Genomic DNA, 22,667 nt, shown 5'->3' with positions numbered 1-22,667 from the left:
GAGAAACTGCAAGTTTACTCATAGCTTGCACATTTAAATAAAGCTATAAATGCTAAAAAAACAGACCTGCCATTTCATGTATCTGCTTTTGAAGCAGAATTGTTCTATTATTCCTGCACTTTCATGCCTACAGACAGACTTACAATCTGTGAAATACATGGACTAAATAAGCAGGAAAGAGAATTCCTCTTTCTTTTATATTTCCTGTCTCCTCTAAACTTCTATTAATGAAAATCAAAGCCTTAAGTCTCAAAACAACCTGAATTATGAAACTAACATACACTGCAAAAGTCATTTGACAGCAGATTTATCACCATCACTCTACAATTTTATAGTGATTTTTAATAGTTTTCTTCACTTAGATCACAGAATCAGAAAATCAGAGAATATCAGGTTGGAAGGGACCTCAAGAATCATCTGGTTCAAACTTACTTTGGTTTGAATGTGTATGTTTGGTAAGAAGTTGGAAACAACAGAATGTGAACACCAAGGCAAAAGTACCAAAGAAGGATACACAGAAAAAGATCAGGACCTCTTTAGTAGGCTCATTGCTTATATTAATAATGAATATAGAAGTCCTCTTTTTTTATGAATTAAAGTAACTGTAAGTAGTTATTTTACAATTCCAAATTTCTTGTAAAGGTTGCTATATATTTCTGTAAGTTTCTGGTTTGATCTCTACGAAGTGTTCTTATATGAATACTACAAATTATTTACTACTATTTACTACAAAGAAAAACCCACAATAAAATGTAAAGCTTTCCGTTTATAGAAATATAAACTTGCAGTAGCACAAGATACACATTTCTCACATTCTTACTGGAGCTCTGAAATCCACTGGAAAGTTGGGAGATTTATGTTCTTCTTCTATATAAAAGTCTTCATTGCCAAACTCCTGCTCGCTGTTGGTTATCACCAGCATGCTCAAAAAACATGAAGTCCTAAGAAGGCAACAAAAAGCAAATGAAACACTTCTTAAATGTTATTCTTAGTTCAGAGATCTCCTGGTTGCTTCGCAAGGTATTCAAAGTCCCTTCCTCTCAGAAGCCTCAAAAATAAGATGATGGGGCCACCTCCCTCCATCCCACATTACCTGGGTCTCTCAGAATAGGACACCCACAGAGAGAGAAAGAGGTGGTGAAAGACCTACTTGGAAACTTTAAATTATCGCTAGCCGAGGCTATGCTTCGTTTAAGCAGGATTCCTGCCTTGGCTTTGTTAGACTTCACTCAGCCCCTTCAATTTTACCTTAAAGTGGAGTCCATCATAATGATGACTATCTTTAGTTTACATCTGGGGGCCCAGGTTTCTGTGTCTGGAGTACTGGGTTGCTCGCACTCACTAACACTACTTCATGCACATGGTAGCACATGAATGAACACAGCTAAGAAAACCTGTTTCATGCATAGCTGTTAGAGGCTGGTGAGAATGCTCCAAACTCAAGGTACTTCACATGCCCCTTTCCTCTCCCTCTGCAGCTCTGCCAGCACAGAAGCAGAGCAGTTTTTGAAATGGTACCTGATGCTGAATTGCCCTGGTAAGTGGAAACATGAGTGTATCGCATACACTCATACACATGCACATACAAAGAGCAAAGTGAGCTGCAATGCAATATTTGACATGGCAGAGTCAGAGTGCAGCTGAGAAGTGCTGTATCAAGGTAGATGTGCTTTGCCTCCACAGAAGTCCTTTGCATTGGAAATGACCCCTCTGAGAGCATTTAATCCTGTTCAGCTCAGTTGTGCACACACTTCCAAGAAGGAGAGTCAGGAGGAAATAGCTGCCATATTCAGCTGTCCAGTTCGCCAGCTCAGCAGGCTGCTCTGGTTTGGTCTCTTTGCAATTGCTGATGTGCACTTTCATGGTTTCACCATCCACATAAACAAGCTTTCCTCTATTAATGTAATGTTAAAGACTCTGTAAGGAGTCTTCCCTTTACAGGGTTTCTCAGTCCCATCAGATATGTAGCTCTTCTTAAATGCAATTAGCACTTCATGTAGTCTAGAACAAGCTTATTATCTGAAATAATTCCTTGTTGTCTTCTGCGTTTAGTTCTACACATAGCAATTTCACAACAAGTTATGGCCCATTTCAAGGAGCTCAGAATCAAATTCTTTAACAGTACATTTTGAACACAAAAATGAAAAGGCCAGTCCATACTCAAGTATCAGTGAATGACAGACTTACAATAAGGAAGCAAGCACCAATCATGACAGCTTTCATTTTTACGTCAAGGTCCATTGGGAATGTGATTCCAAAGTTATCTGCATCTGTAAAGGCTTCTTTCAAAAATCCAGTCCACTGCTTAGAAATCCTTCCAACAGTAGCAGTCTCATCCACAGATTTCACCTAGTTACATACAAAATTAAAAAAAATATAATCTGTCATTCATAATATCCCCAAATCCCATTCATCACAGATCCATGTGAAAGCTACAGATTGTGTTATTTGAATTAATGCAGTCATTGAATGTAACTGTACCAAAAAACCAACCCTGACTATCAGAACATCAGTCTTAAGTAGCACAGACATGAACTTAATTCTAAATCTAACTACAGAATTCAGTGCTTTAATGGTGTTGGAAGACACCTACTGCACACATATACACACACTGCTGCAAGTGTTGTCTTTTAAGCAAGAGAGCAAATCACTTTCTCCTGCCATGTATCAGGTGCTGCTGGAGTGAAAATTAAACAAACTACACTGTTCTATTACAAAACAGAAATTAGCCCTTTGGTATTTCCTAAAGTTAGATGCAGTTGTCAGAGTTGCAAAATCTATTTGCAAAATAAAATTATACTAAATTTGCTTTAGCAACTCTTTGCAACATCATTTTAAATATTAAATGATAAACTAGTGTATCTACTAATTAATGTGTACGAAAATAATGATGCATTAGTCACTATTATTTTTAAGTGAAAGTTGTAAGTCTTCAGTCATTCAAATCTGTATTTTAGGTCTAAATCATATTGATTTACTTGGTCATTGCATGATTATTAAATTACTAAATGAGTGGTTGTAGGAAGTGATTTTAATAAATACATGACACAGCTGAGAATAACATCTTTTTTAGGGACAAACACAATAGAGTCAAAAAGATTTCACTGCTAAATATTTAAATTAACAGATCTGTATGCAACCTCAGGGAATCAGTTTCACTGATTACTGATGAGTGGCTTTAAGACATCAATTCTGGAAGTTTTTCTGGTTAATCTAGAGTAATCTACATATCTAGAGAAGTGAATTGATTATACTAGCATGAAAGTATTCTGTACTAATTACTTAATATATATTACAGTTCAGTTGACAAGTTCAAGCAACAATTCAAGCAATAAATTACTATCAAACTACTACCTGAAAGAAGATACATACAACTTTTAGCCTTGCATACCTCAAAATTAACATCATCACAACAGCTGCAGGCAACACATGGGCCAGAAATTTTCAAAATATCCATTCTTTTCTCATCTTGAATGGTAAACTTTGGCAGGCAGGCATGCCAGTTCTGGACAACATAACCAACTGGTGTTCCTGGCGGTGCCTGAACTTCCATCTTCACAGGAAAAAGAAAATCTCCAAGTGAGCAGTCATGCTTTGTTAAGCTTGTTCGACAAACCCCACCATAACATACAAACCAAGCACAACTTATTTTTCCACAACAATCTGGCTTCCCAATGGATGAAGCTGCGTGGGGTTTTCTGTGAATGTTTTCAAAAAATTGCACACAAATTTCAGACCTCATATACATCTCCAGTATAAAGATCAAAGTCAAAGAAAGGCTTTGAGCATCCCAAAAGCATTCACTGAACACATTACAGGATGCAGCTACTACATATCTCTCAGTAAGAACCTCAGATCTGAGATTTCAGAAGTTGCATCATCCCATAATTAAATTAATATTAAAAAAGCTCATCATCTCACGTTGAATTTCACTACAGGTTTCACAGCAGCAGTAAATTGAAAACTCTAGCTGTTACTTTATGAAAGCCGCTGACTAACTCTTACACTGCAAGTTCATCTCTAGCACAGATTTTGGTAAAGGCCACAAGTTGCCTGACATGCTGCTTCATCAAATTTTTCATTACCATAATCAGAATGGCCACAGTGAATCCAAGTGTTGCAGCGAACTTGCTTCTTCCCAGACCAAGGACCCCATAAGCAAATCCCACAGCCCTCTCTCCCCACAATTTACAGGGAAAATGTGACGTGTTTCACCTTGCCTAACTCAAGACAGCCCCATCTCAAAACTGCGCAGATGGACCACTTCCCATGTGAAGGAAGAAAGTGAGAGGGAGTAACTCACCTCCTGCAAGCAGCAGGGAAAGCAGCATGAAGAACACCGGAGGGGTCTCTGCAGTGTTATCACCTCATGGCCCAGGTTGTCTATAATCCGAATGGTGAAGGGTCGTGATGGCCCACAGCAATTCCTGGTACAGCAGCCAGTGTCCTCTGCTGCAAAGTACACCCTTTGCCCCAGCGTATTCTTGATTTCGTATTTGTTGTTTGTTTCAAAGCCAGTCAAAACTGAAAAACAGGAACAGAACGGTTAAATTTCCGAGGTGCATCTGGTCAGAAAAGTCACCATGCTAACTCTAAAGCTACCCTTTGGGAAGGCAGGCCTCCCTCAAAGTCTGCCAGAGGCAGCTACTGGCAAAATGAAGTGGTGAAGGACCTTTGAGCAGAGCAGCCTGACAGAGAAGTACAAAGAGAAGCTACCATGCACATGACAAGGCAGAAATTGTAGAGATGTCCATCAGTCTCCTCCCACCAGACAGGGACACTTACTGCCAGAGCAAGCACCACAATTATATAAATAACACAGCATGGAAGATTCCCACGGAAGGAAGAGCTGAAAGGATGAGAATTAAAAAGAAAACTTGTGAATTTGGTGAAGCAAGAACATTCAAATGAAAAGGCCATAAAAAAAGCCTCACAGTCAAGATTCACAGCAGCACAAATGGAAAACAACAAGAGCCAGGACAGAAATTTTGATTAATTTCTCTAAAAAATGAAAGCACTCTTTGAAGCACTACGGAAAGAAAAGGCAGCAACAGTAGGCATCAACTGAGATGGATGTTTCATTTTATTTCTTCCATTTGAAAGACACTGATAACATGACTTTGATATTCTTAAAGTGAACGGAATAAGGGTAGTAGAAGGAAAGCAGTTCAATTCACTAAAACAGCAGGATTGCCTGGAAACTATAGACTAGAGGTTCATGCCAGTCTGTAGAGTTAGACGGAGTAAGAAAGCACAGAAAATGACATCTTTAAGCAGGGAAGAGAAGCAAGTAGAAATCATGTGGATTAATAACATGGGAAGCAGAACTTCAGCTTTAACTATCTACCAAGATACATTGCTATATATCTTTCAAGATACAGAACCAGTTTAAAATCCCCTGCCCTCCTATCTTCTTGTTTCTCTCCTCCACAACTTCTGCAGAAACTGATACAGATAACAGAGGCAGGAAAGAGAAAGGTTGTGATCCACCTTAAAAAGATAGTATCAAAAGTCTAAATTTTATCATTTCATGGGATTATTGGATTTAAACACTTCTCTGCCATAAATACTTTGCACTTACTCTCAAGAAGTTCAATTTGTTGATGAATTAATATCTGGTCAATCTGTTAATGGTTGAAAAAATTAAACAGAACAAATAGTTAACAAGTTGTAAATAAGAGAAACCTAGTTTCAAGAAGCATTACTGTTTCATTTCAGAATTCAGATTTATGGATCAATATATTGCCTAGAGGCAGATCATCTACTTGTATAGCGTGCAAGTAGCTCATGTACTCCCATCCTGTCCTCTGCCAAATTAGCATAACAGTGTTTCAGGGCACTGGAGCAGATGACAGTTGTTCCCAAGTTGGGCTAGTTACAAGCACACAAGGGCTCAGGCTGGCTCACTTACAGAGCCCAAGAGAGCCTCTGACACCTCATATCCCAGCCACTTATACTAGGAGTCCATACAGACAAAAGCAGGAAAATAATAAATTTTAGAGCTACTGCTCAGCTCTGACAGAAACTCAAGGAATGCTAATAGCAAAATAAGAACAGTTTCCAAATTGCAGAATATGTCCTTGTACTGTAAAAATACAGTTTATCTTATCTCTGGGAGCAAATATCAAGGCTTAACACTGATAGATTTTTGCCAAATCTGCAAATTGCTGAAAAAAAAAAAGAAAAAAAAAAAGGGCACCAGTGAGGGAAGGCCATGAGGCCATGTATCCTGAGTTTCCCTGTATCCTGAGTTTCCCTGTATCCTGAGTTTTCATGTATCCTGAGATTCCCTGTATCCTATGTTGTGAAGTCTGACTAGTATCTCTGCTAACAACATTATGAAGGTGTGAAGAAAGCACCATGTAGAAAACTAAGCAATTTTAATGTGCTACAGGTGCATATATTACATACTTTTATTATAGACACTGCCAAATCTCATTACATCTCACAAATGGTACCTTCAGAAATAGGAAAGATCTATGATAGCCCTATGCCCCTAGTAATTTAGCATCTCACTTGACAGAAGAGTACTACATGAAGTGCTGCAACCATAACAGGCATCTCCACACTGAAACACGCATCAATTCCATTACAAAAGGCTTCACTTAGCAGCCCAAAAGTGGCAACCCACGGAACTGTAACAAAGCCACATACTTTTTTTAGCTTTTTCACATATGCAGGCTGCTTCTCAGGTGAATACCTGTTCTCTGGGGAAGAAGGAAGGGTGCAGGTACCTGAGTGAGGTATTGCAGTCCAGGAGGGCAGTTGGGAAGAGGAGGAGGGATAGGCATCCAGATTGTCCCCTCCTTCACAATGGGCTGGTTCTGTATGGGTGGAACAGCAAGTTCAGCTGGGACTCTCATGGCCTGTACCTGAAAGCCATAGCTCCCTGCACCTGCAACACCTGGTGTGTTTGGAGAGATGCAGTTATTAAAGTTAGATGTTAGAAAAGAATTGCCCCATGGATCTTCAAAAGATTAATGTATTCACTATTTTGACCTACAAAGATCCTTGTGCAAAGTTATACTGGATATGGATGTTCTAATCCCTCCAGACAAAACCAAATAAAATCAGTAAATGAATCATTATAGAATATAGCAGAAATTTTATTCACATAAAGACAGGCAATTCAAATACTAGAAATAAATAAATGAAGATTATTTCTAAATAAAGATGACAGAAACCTTAAAATAGATAAAAAGTATGAGCATTTACAAGTTGTCAGTTGAGCAAATGGGGAATTTTCAGACAAAGTGTTCTTGGAATCATACCTTCTAGTTATGGGTTAGGAAATGTGCTTTTAGAAAGTTCATCTGCAGTTTTCAAACTATACGAATGTGATCTAAAACCAGCACTTTCCCATTCTCTTTCAAAATTCAGGAAATCCACAACTCCTTCATGGAGGAGGTGCATAGTAAAGGAGGAAATTGTTCCACATTTTGTGAATGCCAAGTAAATCTTCAGTTACCACTCAATAGAAAACACAAACTCTCATGAAGCACTTCAGGGTCTAAATGCTCAGCACCCCACCAGATGGCACACGCAGCACTGCCTTGGTGCTCACAGCCTACCCCACATCCCTGGCTGAGCGCGGAGCCCTGCCTTGCCTTCAGCAACAGAGCCTTTGTAGCTGAAGCTGCTGAAGTTGCTGTTGAAGTTACAGAACAATAACTGTATTTTTTCCCTCACTTAATACTTCCCTGGTAGGCTGTAGGTTTTCACTCTGATAGAGGGGAATTTTATATTTTACTTGATTATTTATAGCTCGAGTTACTGACTTGTAGATTTTAGCCCAAAACTGTTCAGCACCAGTGTTTCACATTACACTCCAATACATGGACTGTTACATATGAAAGCTCACACTGTGGCCGTAAATAGGACAGTACTTCAGGTGATGTAAACAGCTGTAGCTTAAAATTCATAGGTGGCAGAGGCCCCCACTCTAGAGAAGGATTCACCCTTACAGAATACAAAATCGCTTTTATGTTTGAGCACAGGCTTCACACACAAATGATCTACTGCTCTCATGCATAAGTATATGCATGCTCCCCTGACCTTCATCACACAGGCAGCACATGCTCATTCCCTGCTGAAGCTAACTGTACTTTTAGACCTCAGACTGCCCTGCCACAACATGCACAAGCTTTAACTTATGAACAGCACAATAACTCAGGCCAAACGGTTTGCATTTTATCTACAACTTATGCTTTGAGTCTGATTGTTAGACTTGGTTCTTCAGAAAGCAATTAGTTGCCAGAACATGAGAAGCTATTTAGAAGTGCTGCATTTTGAATGTGGAGCAGGAAATGAAATAGGAGAGGAGAAAAGCAAATCAGTGCAAGGTATAATCACAAGCAAAGTACAGCAACAGGGTAGGAAACAGACAGAAAATCGCAGAACAGGCAAGAGGAAAACAATTCTTTCTTCAGTTCTGGATTTCTAGAGAAAAGTAAAGTGAAATACTGAAATAGCATATTAATTAAAAAATCTGATCATCAGGAAGAAGCTACCACACATGAATTGCTTTGCATAAGTAATACCACCCTAAAAAACTCCACACAGTAACCACTGAGGAACATTCAACGTCTTTAACTCCTACCACTGCTGGTACTGCTCAGCACCACAAAGGAAAAGATGACATTTTAGCAAAACAGAAATTAACAGAAACTCTACAAAATTAACAGCAGAAAAGGAAATCAGAGATGGTCACCCTGGTGAAATGAAATCTCACATTTCCTGTCCCTATTTCCAGATCTGTAGACAAGCAACCTACCTTGGTAAGTCCCAGGTGCATGCTGAGGGTAGCCATAGGGGACTTGATATCCTGGCACATGGTTAATGTTTGAAAATCCAGGTGCTAGGTCAGGTTTATGTGCTGGAAAAATGGAACATAAACTCTGAGTATTGCGCATTTGCTCCTGCCCTACAGTGAAAAATCCCCAACACTGCCTCCTTTTTCAGGCTAGATGTAACAAAATTAAGCAGCGGCTTTCTGTATAGCAAAACCTGCATACCAAGTTCGTATTTATGCACAATACGTATATTAAACATCAGCATAATGTTTAAGAACTTAAAGGAGTTCTCATCCTTAACATGCAGAATAAAAGCAGGTATTGCACATGATGTCATAAAGATATCACAGAATCACAGGAGCATTTAGCTCAGAAGGGACCTCTTGAGATCACCTAGTCCAAGCAGGGTCAGTTCACTGTCTGGACCAAAAGCGCCTTTGTTCATCTATATTTAGAAGCAGGCTTTAATACAAAGAATTGCCAGAGAACTGACAGGCTGCCCTCCTGTACAGAAGTGACTGGCAGTGAGTCATTCTTCATTATATAAAACATTTTCCACCAATTTCTTCAAGTCAGGACTACACTAATAATGCCTCACAAGCAGACTTGGAGGGTTATGCATTTAAAACATTTACTAAGTTCTTTTTGTAAGCAGAAATAACTTGAATTTCAAGATGATTTATTTGTTTTATTTAACTTTAGAAATCACAATCTGAAAATGTAAGCTATATTTTGGAAATTATTAAATTTCAAAATGTAAATAATTTCAATTCAAAACATATTCAACAAAAATTCATACATATTTCATAAAAATAGAAGGTAAGTAAACTAATAGCTAAGCTAACATTGCTTGAACACTGTGGAAAGACACATATTATCTTTTGATACTAACAAAAGATTGTTTATATTTTACTCACCTTGCATTGCCATGGATGTGTTTATAGAAGTTCTGCAAAAAAAAAAAAAAAAGGAGGAGGGGGGATTTTTAATACATACATACAATTTTACACAAGAGTTATTCAAAGTTCTGTATTATTGCTAAAAGATGCTTGCCTGCCTAAACCGTACAGGAAAACTGAATTGCAAATGCAAGTATCTCTGCTTCCTCCTAGGCTGTCTCCACCACACCGTAAGTCTGAATTATCTATGCCTGTATTCATGCTTTGAGTATCCTGAAATTATTAAGTCAGAGGAAAGCATTGCTATGTGCAGTTATTTCACTGCACTACAAGACTATTGTGCAGCCATTCAGAAACATCATGCAATTCATATGAACAAATTCCTGCAGTAATTTCGCAGCAACTGGTTTAGTATATTGATGTTGACTACAAAACCTGCTTGGGTAAATCCTGGAGCAGCCCTGATGCCATGCTGCCACCTATTCAGTTCTTTATGCTACTCCACTTCTGACATGGTACTACTAAATATCATGTATCCAATATTTGTCTTAACATGATAATGATGGGTTTGCACAGGGGAGTGGGCTTCCACAGCAGAACAGCATGAGTAAAAGGGCCAACTGCTTGTCTTTTTTCCTTATACTTTTCCAAGTATAACTCCAAAAGGAGTTAAAAAAAGGCAGAAAGAACATTTACTGATGCCAGCATTAACCTTAAGAGATATTCCTTTCTGCCTCTGGAGTAATGAGAGAAGGAAAACAATGGCAGCAACTTTTACTTAAGACAATGGTCCAAACCCACCAGGAGAGCCACAAGTGGAAGTACAGAAAAGAACAGCATAGGAGCTCCTTTTTATAAGATTGAAAGCTTTATAACAAATGATAAACCTAGCTATTCTTTAGACAGAATGCAGTTCAAGTTAAACTAGCAATATATTTTGTCTGTTACGACTCTTCCAACTAGAAGATGGCCATTCAAAGGGAAGGAAAGTGAAACTGAAAATAATTCCTTCCTGCTTTTTACTCCCGGAGTAAAAGCAGACATCACACTAGGATGTTTAATGGTTCTGGAATGACATAGTATCTCTCTCACATGCCAGCTTGCACACAACATCCTCTTTCTTTAGTGTATTGGTCTTAAAGTGTTCCTTTTTCAAACCTTGTTCTTGCAGTTGATAATACAAACTGACAAGTTTAATATATGACCATATTAAAATATGTTGAGAAAACTACCAGCTTGTAGGCATAGCACAAATTAAAGATGAATTAAAAAACATAATTTAAACTAAAAAAAGCTCAATTTATACTGTGAGGTGTCCCAGGTACCTGAACTTTAGTGAAATACTGAGAATTCAAACTGAACCCTTTGGTAAAGGAACGGTAGAGACCATATCATATGATTTGTTTATAAGAAAGGCTTTACAATAGCCCAGAATCTTTCTTCTCCCTACAACCACACATATATGCCACTGCACAATCTAGGATTTAGAAAATGGTGATAAGCTCTACGGCAAGAAAAGTAATAAAGATTTTACATTTTACAAAGTTCAACTCCCATTTGATCAGACATTATGTTAAGAACGGTTAAGATTATGTCTTTTACTAAAATTGTCTTTCTTCTTCTATTGCTTTTTATGTAGACTCCTTCTATCACATCCAACTCAGTCACCAAGATTAGTACATTGCCATTCATGCCTTTCTTTTAATCTGAATAATTTATGAAGATTGTGAAATAACATGAAATTGTGAAATACCAAAGGAACGAGGAACAAATACTCACTTTTGTCAACTGTATGTTGCACAATATATTGTTTAATGATGTCGCTATGCATGGGGAAATTCTCACATGGTGAAACCTCAGTCAAGAAACAGCAGTAACAAAAAGACCAGTCACTTAGAAATGAGTTGGTTCCAGCTACCTGGGTTACACAAAGCAATGAAGACTACATTTTCACTTCAGTTTAATAAAATAAGGCTTTACAAGCTGCTAGGTGTTACTAGTTCTAGTAACAGTTTTAAATATAGGGAACAATCACTGAAACATTACTTTGCAAGGAAAAGTAAAGGTATTTGCATTTATCTTCCACTAACACAAAAGAGGGAGAATACTATTTCTTTTTAATGGAGTTAAAATTCCATAGAACTAAAGAAAAAAGGGAAAAAAGTGCTTCAGCAAGTAAAAGTTCATTACTGAATTAACTCTGGTTTGATAAAACAGTAGCTGCATGAATCCCTCTCACTACACTGGCCATGTGCTGCAACCTGAATTTACAACATAAATCGAGAGTAAATTGTGTTGTAGTGAATAAGCTGGACATGGTGGTCAAGAAGCAGCTGTGAATCTTTGCATACACTTGATAAAAAAACCTTTGCAAGGCTCTGAGCAATCTGACCTACACGTGAATTTAGGCTGGCTTTAAGCAGAGGAATGGACCAAATAACCTCCAAAGGTTATCCTTTCCAACCCAAATTATGCTAGGATTATAAGGGTCCTTCACATTTTATTACATTACTTGAGATATTTGCTGATCAAACACTCACCAAAATCCCCCAGCTGAAGCACTAAAGGGCAAGAGAGGATAGTGGGGTCCAGGCTCCAGCTCCCATCACCTCACCCCCCTGCGGGGGCCATTATGTTTAGGGCTATGCAAGAGAGCCTGTGCCAGAAAAAGCCTGACAGATTCCTGTAGTAACTTATAGCTCTGGACCCATGCTCCCAAAGGGAGTACAGATAAGATATAAAGATACCTTGGTTCAGCTTTACACAGGGGAAAGGAGAAGTGATTTTGCTGGCAGAAGGGAAGCACCAGGGAAACACTTCATGGACAGCAGCTGTCTGATAAGGAATGACCCTTATGAAACAGTCTCTGGATGATCTGAGGTACCCCCACTGCGCCTGTGCAGTGGGAGTGGGAAGGGCAGGGGCTGCCAGCTGGCTCTCCTGAAACACACTACTTGAACCCTGCAGTATGACTGATGCAGAGAGGAAATGAAAGGCAAAAGAACACACACACCTGCCCCCAGCAGTGCTTCTACTGCCAAGAGCAACCGTTGAGCCATGGGTTATCAAGCTGACAGCAGATCCCCAAACCTCATCTGCTGTAACGCTCACAAGAGAAAGGAATTTGTGTCAAGAAGTCTCATTCTTCACACCTTGTCCCTATACACTGTACTACCCAGAACCCATATTGTCAGCCTTCCTCCTCATCCATAGGAGGTCCCCATACTTCTTCCCTTTGCTCTCAGAAGTAGCAGTCAATTGCTGCTAAACCCTCTAACCCGGCACCAGCATACCGCCACCAGTTCCTCACTCTCTCTTTACTTTCTTGAATCATTATTCAAATGGGTAATGCAGAAACAGTGCATCCAGGTGCCCAGGTATAGTGGTTTTTCCCCTCCAGGAGTTTTGAATCAGGACACTTAAGGACAGCCAAAAACTTTTGGAAAGGAAATATAGGAAATGTTCCAAAGGAAGTCAGAACAATACTGTTCTGGTTCAGAGAAAACTAAGGAAATAACATTCCTAGCTTGCTCTTTTTTAAGGAATGAAAGAATAACTGTGTTCCTTTTCTGTCACTTTCCATTTTCAGAACTGCATTACACATATTCTTTATTCTGATACATATCAGTAGGTACACTGTAAGTCATTTACAGAGATCTTAATTCAGTTAACTACAAAGCTTCCCGGTTTTATTAGAAAACCAGGCTACTAGCACGACAATCAGTTTCAAATCTTCTCCAGCTCGCTGAAATACTGCCAAGAGCATACTACCATAAGCCCTCAAGCACAAACATCAAGCATGGTGCCATTTAAATACCGAGCCAGGCCATTTCCAAGAAAGCTGATGATTTAAAAAAAAAAAACCAAAAGCCGAACAGCTGTAAGGCATGCATTAGTTCACCCTAGCTAGCTTTGTGGCACTTCATCATTAGACTATTCAGCCACTGGATTTTAACCTCAGCTACTGCAGAAACGGTATACTTTAAGACAATTTAGTTAATCTAATTAAACAGGTTATTTTCTGCTAAAGTTAATAAAACAGCCTTCAGAGAAGGAATTAAATGAGATACTCGTTGGCATTATTTTCTTCTGATGCAACAGGGCACCCTCTTTCCTCTGACATTGCCATCTCTCCTGCAACCTGCGAGTGCCAACACCCAAGGGCCAAAGAAAACAGGTCATGGTCTGGGTACCCAGCCTCAGGGACATGAAAGCACGTGCCTAACGCTGCTCATTTCACTGCGGGATGACACGACCACCGTTGCCCGAGCCATGCCTGCTGCTGCCAGCTCTCTTGAGCACAGCCTCGGCAGCAAGATCTTAGGTTTCTTAAACCATTTCTTCAAGAGCGAGTTACTTTGCTGAAGACACATTTTCTAACTGGACCACCGAGAAAGACCACCGAGAAGAAACCGCACACGGTAAAGACACTTCTATCCACAAAAAGAATACCCGTTCCCAAAGCCGAGGAGCCGCTCCGGCACCGAACCCCGCTTCCAGCCGTGTTGGCCCCACTGCTGCCGAGCCCCTCTCCGCTCTACCGGTCCCCGTCCCGTCAGAGCGCCTCCGGAACCCCCAGTGCCGCGGGGCGGAAGCTGCCCGGGTCCGCCCTGAGGGAGGCCGCCCTGAGGGAGGCCGCCCTGGGCGGGCCGGGCCACCACCACCCCTCCGGGAAGCGCAGGGTGAGGGGACGGGGAGGTCTCCTGTTTCCAGTGGAGGAACCGTGTTTATAAACCGCGAGAAAGGGCGGTGGGACGTTCCTCCGACCGGGGCTGTGTCGCGCTGGACGCTGTATACGTGAACGCTGCTTTCTCGGTTAACCGCTGTTTTGCTACGGGAATAGAATGGAAGGTCAAATATTTGCTTAAAATTGAGCGATGCACTAGTTCTAGAAGGTAGCAATGTCTCTTGCAGTATAACTGCTACAAATGAAATAGCGTTGGTGTTCTTCCATTAAGGAGGCAGTTCACGCTTTACCATGTAACTGCTGTCTTTGAGGTGTATATGAAATTATTATTCACAGTAAAATATAACCTAAAAAATAATTTAAAAGTATGTATCTTAGGTTTCCTGTTATCTTTACATTGTCATCTTCGCCTTCAGATAAAGCTTCCCCTGTCAGCTAAATGTTCAGCAAAGACAGCTAGTTTCTGTGAAATCATAGAATCATAGAATCGTTAGGGTTGGAAAGGACCTTAAGATCATCTAGTTCCAACCCCCCTGCCATGGGCAGGGACACCTCGCACTAAACCATATCACCCAAGGCCTCGTCCAGCCTGGTCTTGAACACTGCCAGGGATGGAGCATTCACAACCTCCCTGGGAAACCTATTCCAGTGCCTCACCACCCTAACAGGAAAGAATTTCCTCCTTATATCCAATCTAAACTTCCCCTGTTTAAGTTTTAACCCGTTACCCCTTGTCCTATCACTACAGTGAGCAGTCCCTCTCCAGCATCCCTATAGGCCCCCTTCAGATACTGGAGGCTGCTCTGAGGTCTCCACGCAGCCTTCTCTTCTCCAGGCTCAACAGCCCCAACTTTCTCAGCCTGTCTTCATACAGGAGGTGCTCCAGTCCCCTGATCATCCTCATGGCCCTTCTCTGGACTTGTTCCAACTGTTCCATGTCCTTTTTATGTTGAGGACACCAGAACTGCACACAATACTCCAAGTGAGCTTTCACAAGGGCAGAGTAGAGAGGCAGGATCACCTCCTTGGACCTGCCAATTGAAGCAAAAAAAAAAACAAAAAACCCCAACAAAACCAAAACACTAAAATCCTTAGTGCTTACCCTGATGGGCTGTTTCTGAAAGACTGAAAATACAGGTGAAGAAATTATTGCCTTACCTTTGGTTCATTCTAATACCCGGCACTGCATTAGTACTTAATGGTATGATACTAGAGTTTGGATAGTGCAGTGCATTCATGTTGCTTGAGGAAACACAAGTCTGAAAAGGTTTCTAAAAGTTGTGTAAAACTTCTGAAGTGCGTTTTTGTTTTTTTTTTAATTTAAAAAGCATTTTACATTAGATAGGTACCCCAAAAATGAGTCTTACAGAAAGGAAAAGTTTCATGATGCAGAATCCAGGCATATGTGGTGGTGAGAGGAGGGGTAAGGAATGGGGGCACCATTCGTTTACTCCTTTGATAACAAATTTAATTGTACACAGTGAAGCCCAAGAAAGAGAGATAGCATTTTAATTTCAAACTGGACTGTATACAAGTACATTTTGTGCATGGTCCTAGGTTTATTGTACTTTCCTGTTTTCATATAGACACTGCAGAGCCACTCGCCATCCTTAATCTATTAGCAGCCCCATTTAGGATAAAGAATGAGAGGTCCAAAAAGAGAGTATCAGTAGAACTGATGAAGGTCTTTCACGTAAAAGCAGCTGGACTGTTAGGCCCAGATTATCACTATAAAACAAAGGCTTATCAGGTTTTCTGTTAAATAAAGCATACCGTAAATATATTAAGAAAAAAAAAAAACAACTATTATATCTTAAAGTGCCCCATTTGTTGGTGGATTTGCTGTTGAATCATGCTAGATTAAGACAGGGGAGCATTAAATCCCTCACTTTCAGCTCAACATTTTAAGAAAGCAGCTCTTTTATTACAAAATGTGTTGTATATTTGTCCTGGGTTCAGCTGTAACAGTTTTGATTTTCCTCCCTATCCTGCCTGGAGCAGGGGATGGAAATGGGGGAGTGAGAGAGTGGCTGCTTGGTCCCGAGTTACCAGCTGGGCTTAAACCACAACAATATTCCAAGTATTTTCAGGTTGAAGATGATGAAAAGATGCAGTTAACACCAGTGTCATGTAGATAAGCCATTGCGTGAGCTGGCACAGGTAGGATGCAGGAACAGCTACAAAACCACGGAGGAAATACAAAGAATAAATTTAATTACCTCACCAGAAAGGGTGTCCCCAAAGCAGCACACAGGCAGAGGCACACGAGTGAGGACATATGCACCACAGAGTTTGGTCCAATGCTAAAGGATCACTGAGCCTGCTGTGTTGGCCTGTGTATCAGGGATCCACAGAGTGGTTTAACACTGTGCTTTGATTTTTCCTGCAGCTGGGCAGGAATCTCAAGCGTGTTCAGTAGGGTGCCTCCCTATGTTGGCCTGTTATCCAAACACGGATGACTAAACAACGATTAGTATATGTGTTTTTCTACATCCCAGCTGCAACTCACTTGAGCATGTTTACAATCCTCCTTACCAATCTTCTGTTATTTTTGCACAGCCATATATATTAAACCATAATGCCTGATTTTACAAGGGTCATTTTAGATTTACACAGTGCTTGTTAATGATAATCATAAAATGTGCCAGAAAAACAGGTGAGATATATTTTAGAAGATTGGCTTGTGGAGACGTTTCTTTAAATGTCACTGTTAAGATTCACATAGAAGTCCTATTGTCTACAAACACGTGGTCTGTATTTTCACTGTAATTCATTTTCATTTACATATTAATGAATCTTTAATATTGAGGTTGTATTAAAAAATTACAGTCTAGGACTTTTTCTAACACATCACAGTGAATAACAAAGTATTTTCTTAGGTTTTAAATCTAATACTGAAATCTCCTGTTAGTCTCTTCAGTGGTTTTGTGTCCCAGATCATTCAATAAACATGATAAATTGAGCTTAAAAAAAAAAAGTATTAGGGTCTTTCAAATTTCTGTTCATACTGTTGAAAGCCCTGTCTTTCATTCTTCAGGAGCTTTTGGATATCATTACATGTACAGTTGTACAGGTGCAGATAAAACCTAATAAGATGCAGTATGCAAGTCTTATTTTCAGGACAGAATTATAAAACAAAGCAAAGAATGGTTCTGTTCTGTCAGAGGGTCTAAATAATGGATCTGTGGTAGCAAAATGCACTTTTGATATTTGCATCTCTAGGCTGCTGCTATCCTTTTCTTTCATTATCCATTCCTACTCCACAAGGCCTGGGAGTACTCCCAGACAAGTACTAGTTACCTATGAAGACAATCCTGTTTGAGAGACGAGTAGAAACAAATATGTATGATGTTTTCAAAAGAACGGAAAAAGCTTATCTCAGAATCAAATGATCACAGTGTCGAGTAGGCTATAATAAGTAGCCTCATTCTGGAACACAAGGGATTTTGGATGGCATCAAATAAAGCCCCTTGCCCAGACAGCATAACAGTTAGATCCCTCAGCTTTGAATACCTTTGCAGCAAGGTTTTCACTGCAGTTCAGCTTGGATCACATTATATACCTTGAAGCAGTAGATGGAGGAATTTGATGCTGTATTTGATGTTATAGTGCCTAAATTAGAGACTTATAGTAAAAAAGCCAGCATCAGTCCTGACAGCTTCTCCAGGAATACCAGGGACACAGGGAACTCCTGGTGGGTAACCCAGAAAGACAAAATTGCTTTGTCCTTGGTAAAGAACAGAACTTAAAATTAAACATTAACCTCACACCACTCCTAGGTAGAATGCTAGAAAACAGTATGAAATCCTGTCCCCAAATGTCACCTCTTACAGCTACCAAATTAATAGCCCAGTTTTCATGGCCTTCAGTCTGACCAGGAATGCACTCAGCTACACCAAGGGCTGAAATCTTGACAAATTGCTCCTGGAATATGGGGCTTTGAACTTCCATAGAAATACCTAAGAGCCTCAGCATGAACAAAACAGTGAAAGTGCTGAGGGCCTGATGAGCTACACAAATTAGTACTTTATCACATGAAAACATTCAAATGATTCAAAATGATGCTTTGGTGTGCTCCTGCTATCATCAGGGAGCTGGCCCTTGATGCCCATCCTAGCTTTTGGAAAACTTGGATACATCTGGAAAAGTACCAACTTTTCTGGATTGCCTTAAAGGCAACCTTATAATAAAACTCAGCAGAAAAGAGTAGTAGGGATGCTGCCTGCAGCCTCCCACCGCTGGCAGGCAGCCAGCCCTTGCTCTCCCCACCCTGCCTCCCTGAGTTGGAGCCACACACTTACATGGGTGCCAGGGCAGGAGCAGCACTTGGCTGGGCTTCAGCTCATTCCCATAACAAAGTCATGCCCTCAGAAGAATGACATTATGATGTTGTTGATGTTGAAGTCCATGCTGTTTACAGAGCCACATGTTTAATATCCACTACAAACAAACAAACAAGCAAACAACAGAAAAGCAACACACAAAAAAACCAAACAAGGGAAAAAAAAAAACAAAATCACAAACCCCAAACCCCAAGAAAACCAAACAAAGCAAACCCAACCTGCTATCAGAATGTATTCCTCTGTTTCAATAGGAAAGAAGAAAAAAACAAACCCAAAAACAAACAACCCAAAACTCTTTCTCTTTTCAGGGTTTTTGTCCTCTCTCAGAGTGGGAGGGCAGAAATGATATTTTGTTTCTGAGTGTAAAATCCAAAATATTTCTAAAGATTTCATAGCTTTTCTCTTTATGATTTTGACTTTTTCCATCTCCAAACTTAGAATATAATGGCAATTCAGTGCCTTTTTTTTTTTTTTCCTTCACTTTTTTAGCCCACAATGCATGGTCCCCTGGAAAGGAATCCAAATTGTATTTGGAACAACTTTACCTTGCATATGAGGCACTACCTCAGCAAGAAAGTATATTCATGTGGACTCCATATTTACAGGAACATGAACAAACAAAGACCGAATTGTTTGGGGAAGAAAGCTCTTGGAGCTACTTGGCTCGTGTCCTGATTAATAGCATTGGTGAACTGACCTTTTCCATCCTTTTGCATATATTCACATAATCCAGACTGAAACTGCCAGTGTCCTTGTATGTCTCTGCAAAATAAGCTGCATTTAATCTAAACCAGACAAATCTGATCACAGTAATTTGTGCATGCATGAATTCCAAGACTGGAAATTAAATTTGAGACTTTAATAAAGAAAAGAGAAATGAGCAAGTGCAGATCATTTTGAAGCTTTACATACTCTTTCTCTTCTAACTCCCAAAATAAGGTCTCCATATTCCACTTCCCATAAACAAAAAATACCTATTATTCTAGCCCTACACTGAATTTAACCCAGACACCAGATATGTCAAGGATTCGGGAATTTTGCTAGTTTTTTCAGGTACATAAGAATCTAATCTAAAGCTGACTAGCCTTTTTCTACACATCTGCATTGAGTGTCTTAAGAGGATTAATACCAGTCACCAAGAAATAGGTTTTAAACACTTTTTAAGAAATAGGCATAGAATAATTTTGACATGGTTTGGAAATTAGAAATACACAGTAGCTTTTGATACTACCTTTCTTTTTTAACAGGAATATAACATAGTTATATTTAGCTCAGTTCACACTTATACACAGATTTTATTGCCCAACAAATGTGACTTTTTGACATAGGAATTAATGTTATTTCTTACATGAGGATATCTTCATCTTCCCAAAGAGAACAGAGATAGCAGCATATCTCTTCCATTTCCTTTCAGGCATTTATCAGTAGGAAAATACCTATTTACCTGCAGTGGCAGAAAAAAGATGCCATGATTCACACAGTACAAAGTAAATTATCAGGTTTTGCCATATCAAGTAATGTTCCACTTATATCCAAACTAGGATCACTGGTGTTATGACTGGCAGTCAGTGCTTTTTTGTTAGATCAGTGGGTTGAATGCCCAGTACCTTTTTATTTTCTCCAGTGAGCAGATGTAATCAGAGCCACAGGCGCAACCCTTAAACATTAAAAAGAAAAGTTAGAATTGCTTCATAGGAAGTGAGAAAGGAATCAGGCTCCTAATATTTTTTTTTTTTAGGTTTACCTGAAAAAAAAAAATAGATTCTTGACCTCACTTTCTAGGTATGTTGCCTACAGTCTGCATATTCAGAATATCACTTTCTGCCTCTTTGGCTTCTGATCCCCCTGAGTGGCATCTTGTCTGATTCCATGGTGCCCAGCACCAGAAATGGGATCGCTTCCTCCACCAGCTTCTGACACAGTCTCCAGTAAACTGATTTGCTGGATGGAGTTTTGTTGGCCAAAACAGCTTCATCTTTCTTCCTAACATGACCTAAGCAGCTTCTTTTTCTGTAATGCTCAGGCAGCACAGTCCTTGTCATGGAACATGGAAGGAAATCCATTCATGGCTGTACAATAGAAGCAAATAGCTTTTGTACAGTTCAAACCACGTATAACTGAATTTAATGTCAAGAAAGGCATTGTTTGCATGCCACAGGAAAAACAGCGGTTACCATCAGGTTTTCCTTCTGTATCCCTGGACGTAATCCCACAGAAGACACAGAATCACTTCTCCAGTGTTTGTGAACTTGGAAAGCAAATCCAGAACAGCAAACAGCCCTGGCAGACGCAAAGAAAGGTTAGCTGTGAATAGCTGTTATTGTCTTAAATACAGAAAAGACAGACAAAATGGGGCTTGAGGTGCAAACTTGAGGGTGCTGCCAGGAAATAAACAGGGGAGAAGGGAAAAAAAAAGAAAAAGAAGAAAAAAAGACATCCTCCTCCCCACGCTAGGCCAGGAGGGGTTCCTGAGCTGCAGTGGCAGCAGCCCCAGTGAAGTGGTACACTTTCCTTCTTGCTGTTTCCAATCCCTCACTTGCACACAGCTCTGAAAGGCTGCTGTCACTCAAACTGCACACACAGAGGAACAGAAAAGGTACTGAACAAAACCAGGACCTTCAGTTTTTGACCTATGATTTAGGACTTGCTGAGCAGTGCTTGGACACCTGCATTGTAAAATCCTTCCACCCCACTGCATGGAAACTGGTGTAGGGGTGAGGCAGGATGGAATAAACTGAAGTCAGTTTTATCATCTGTGAATGATGGGGCAAAAGAGAAACAGTATCAGCTATCAGAAACATTTGGGTAAATATGTACCAGAGATTGCAATGTTGGCTGCTCTGGACTGTTCAGGCTTTGCTGGCAAAGACCACACAATTTACAGTCACACAAAAACACACTTTTAAAATCTGACTAAAGTGACAGTTGTCTGATATGATTCTCACAATGCTTGAACTTGTTGGGAGAGTGTCTTATAAAAGGCTAACTCCACCCCCGATTTATTCACGTTTTAGGAATCTTATCCAGAATCAATAAATTATTATTTGCTTATCTGTTTTCAAAACCACTGCTAGTTTGGGTACAAGAAGAAACATAAATACAGAAAGGAAAATAAAGAATTCCAATAGGTAAAAATCTGCATCTTAATAAAACATGATGAGTCTAATATCAGACCACCACCAGTGTGTCAGGCATGATGTACATACAGTAAAAGGCAGTTTAAATCCAAATATTTTTAAAAGTAGATAAATTACTATCATTATTATTTCTTTGATGTAGAACTGGGGCAAATGGATTCCATCATGCTAACAGCTGACAGGCACCTGACATCTCCCGAGTCCCAGTGTAGCTCTCTTTTTGGTTCTGTAATAAGGCCTTCACTAAGATAATAAAAAATGTATTCATGAAACCAGAAGAGGCAGCTAACACATTATCTCTGTATTAAAGATTTGTAACTGTGGTAACAGGGCTGTTAGAGTATTTGATTTCATTTAACGATGTCAAGTCAGTTATCAAGCCTGCAGTATAACAAATGAGTTTTAGGTTATCCTTTGAGAGAGAAACTGGGTGAAAATGGTTTTAGTATTGTAACATCTTTGTTAATTTAGCATCCAGATAGCAGGATTGTATAGTTAAGAGTTCGAAACTCCATAAAGCAGCAGTCCTTATATTTTTTACACATGCTGACCAGCAACATGTCCCCTTAGGTTGTCACTAAAAATCATGATAATCATTTCAACAGGAAATGCAATTCCCACAGTGAACTGTCAGCCATCATCATCAATCTTTCCTCAAGATATTTGAACACAAGGGGAAAAAACAACTAAACAACAATAGAAACAATAAGACACAGTTGATTTTGCTACTGAATGTTTTCGTGCCAAACCAATTTCTTTCTTAAACTGAGAAAGAGGCTAAATAAAATTTTACTGCTGCCTGTCATACA

General features: G+C 39.7%; 1 protein-coding gene across 2 annotated transcripts; it reads right to left on the bottom strand.

The window, feature by feature from the left end:
* Window positions 1-519: 519 nt before the first annotated feature.
* PLSCR1 (phospholipid scramblase 1) lies at window positions 520-14,210 on the bottom strand. Of its 2 annotated transcripts, XM_057421889.1 has the most exons (9): window positions 14,144-14,210; window positions 9,710-9,741; window positions 8,774-8,875; window positions 6,735-6,904; window positions 5,582-5,624; window positions 4,304-4,524; window positions 3,392-3,553; window positions 2,188-2,349; window positions 520-941 (listed from the first exon to the last, which is right to left on the bottom strand). In XM_057421889.1, the coding sequence occupies exons 2-9, from the start codon at window positions 9,720-9,722 to the stop codon at window positions 882-884; spliced, it is 933 nt and encodes a 310-aa protein (XP_057277872.1). In that variant the 5' UTR covers window positions 9,723-9,741; window positions 14,144-14,210; the 3' UTR covers window positions 520-881. The 2 variants fall into 2 exon arrangements, with proteins under 2 accessions (XP_057277872.1, XP_057277873.1); XM_057421890.1 differs by lacking the exons at window positions 5,582-5,624; window positions 8,774-8,875; window positions 9,710-9,741; window positions 14,144-14,210 and having other exon boundaries at window positions 6,735-6,868.
* Between the last annotated feature and the right edge of the window lie 8,457 nt (window positions 14,211-22,667).

Source organism: Pezoporus wallicus, unplaced genomic scaffold (assembly GCF_028554395.1).
Source record: "Pezoporus wallicus isolate ANWC-B61680 ecotype Strahan unplaced genomic scaffold, APGP_CSIRO_Pwel_v1 scaffold_7402, whole genome shotgun sequence".
Classification (NCBI taxonomy): domain Eukaryota; kingdom Metazoa; phylum Chordata; class Aves; order Psittaciformes; family Psittacidae; genus Pezoporus; species Pezoporus wallicus.
Note: the sequence above shows the minus strand (reverse complement) of the source record. Positions and strands in the feature narration are given on the sequence as shown.

Excerpts from the sequence above, each read along its gene's own strand:
- PLSCR1 (XM_057421889.1), bottom strand. Across the intron at positions 6,905-8,773 it reads TGCACCTGGGACTTACCAAG|GTGTTGCAGGTGCAGGGAGC; the intron begins GTAGGTTGCTTG and ends CAAACACACCAG. Across the intron at positions 5,625-6,734 it reads GACTGCAATACCTCACTCAG|ATTGACCAGATATTAATTCA; the intron begins GTACCTGCACCC and ends AACCATTAACAG.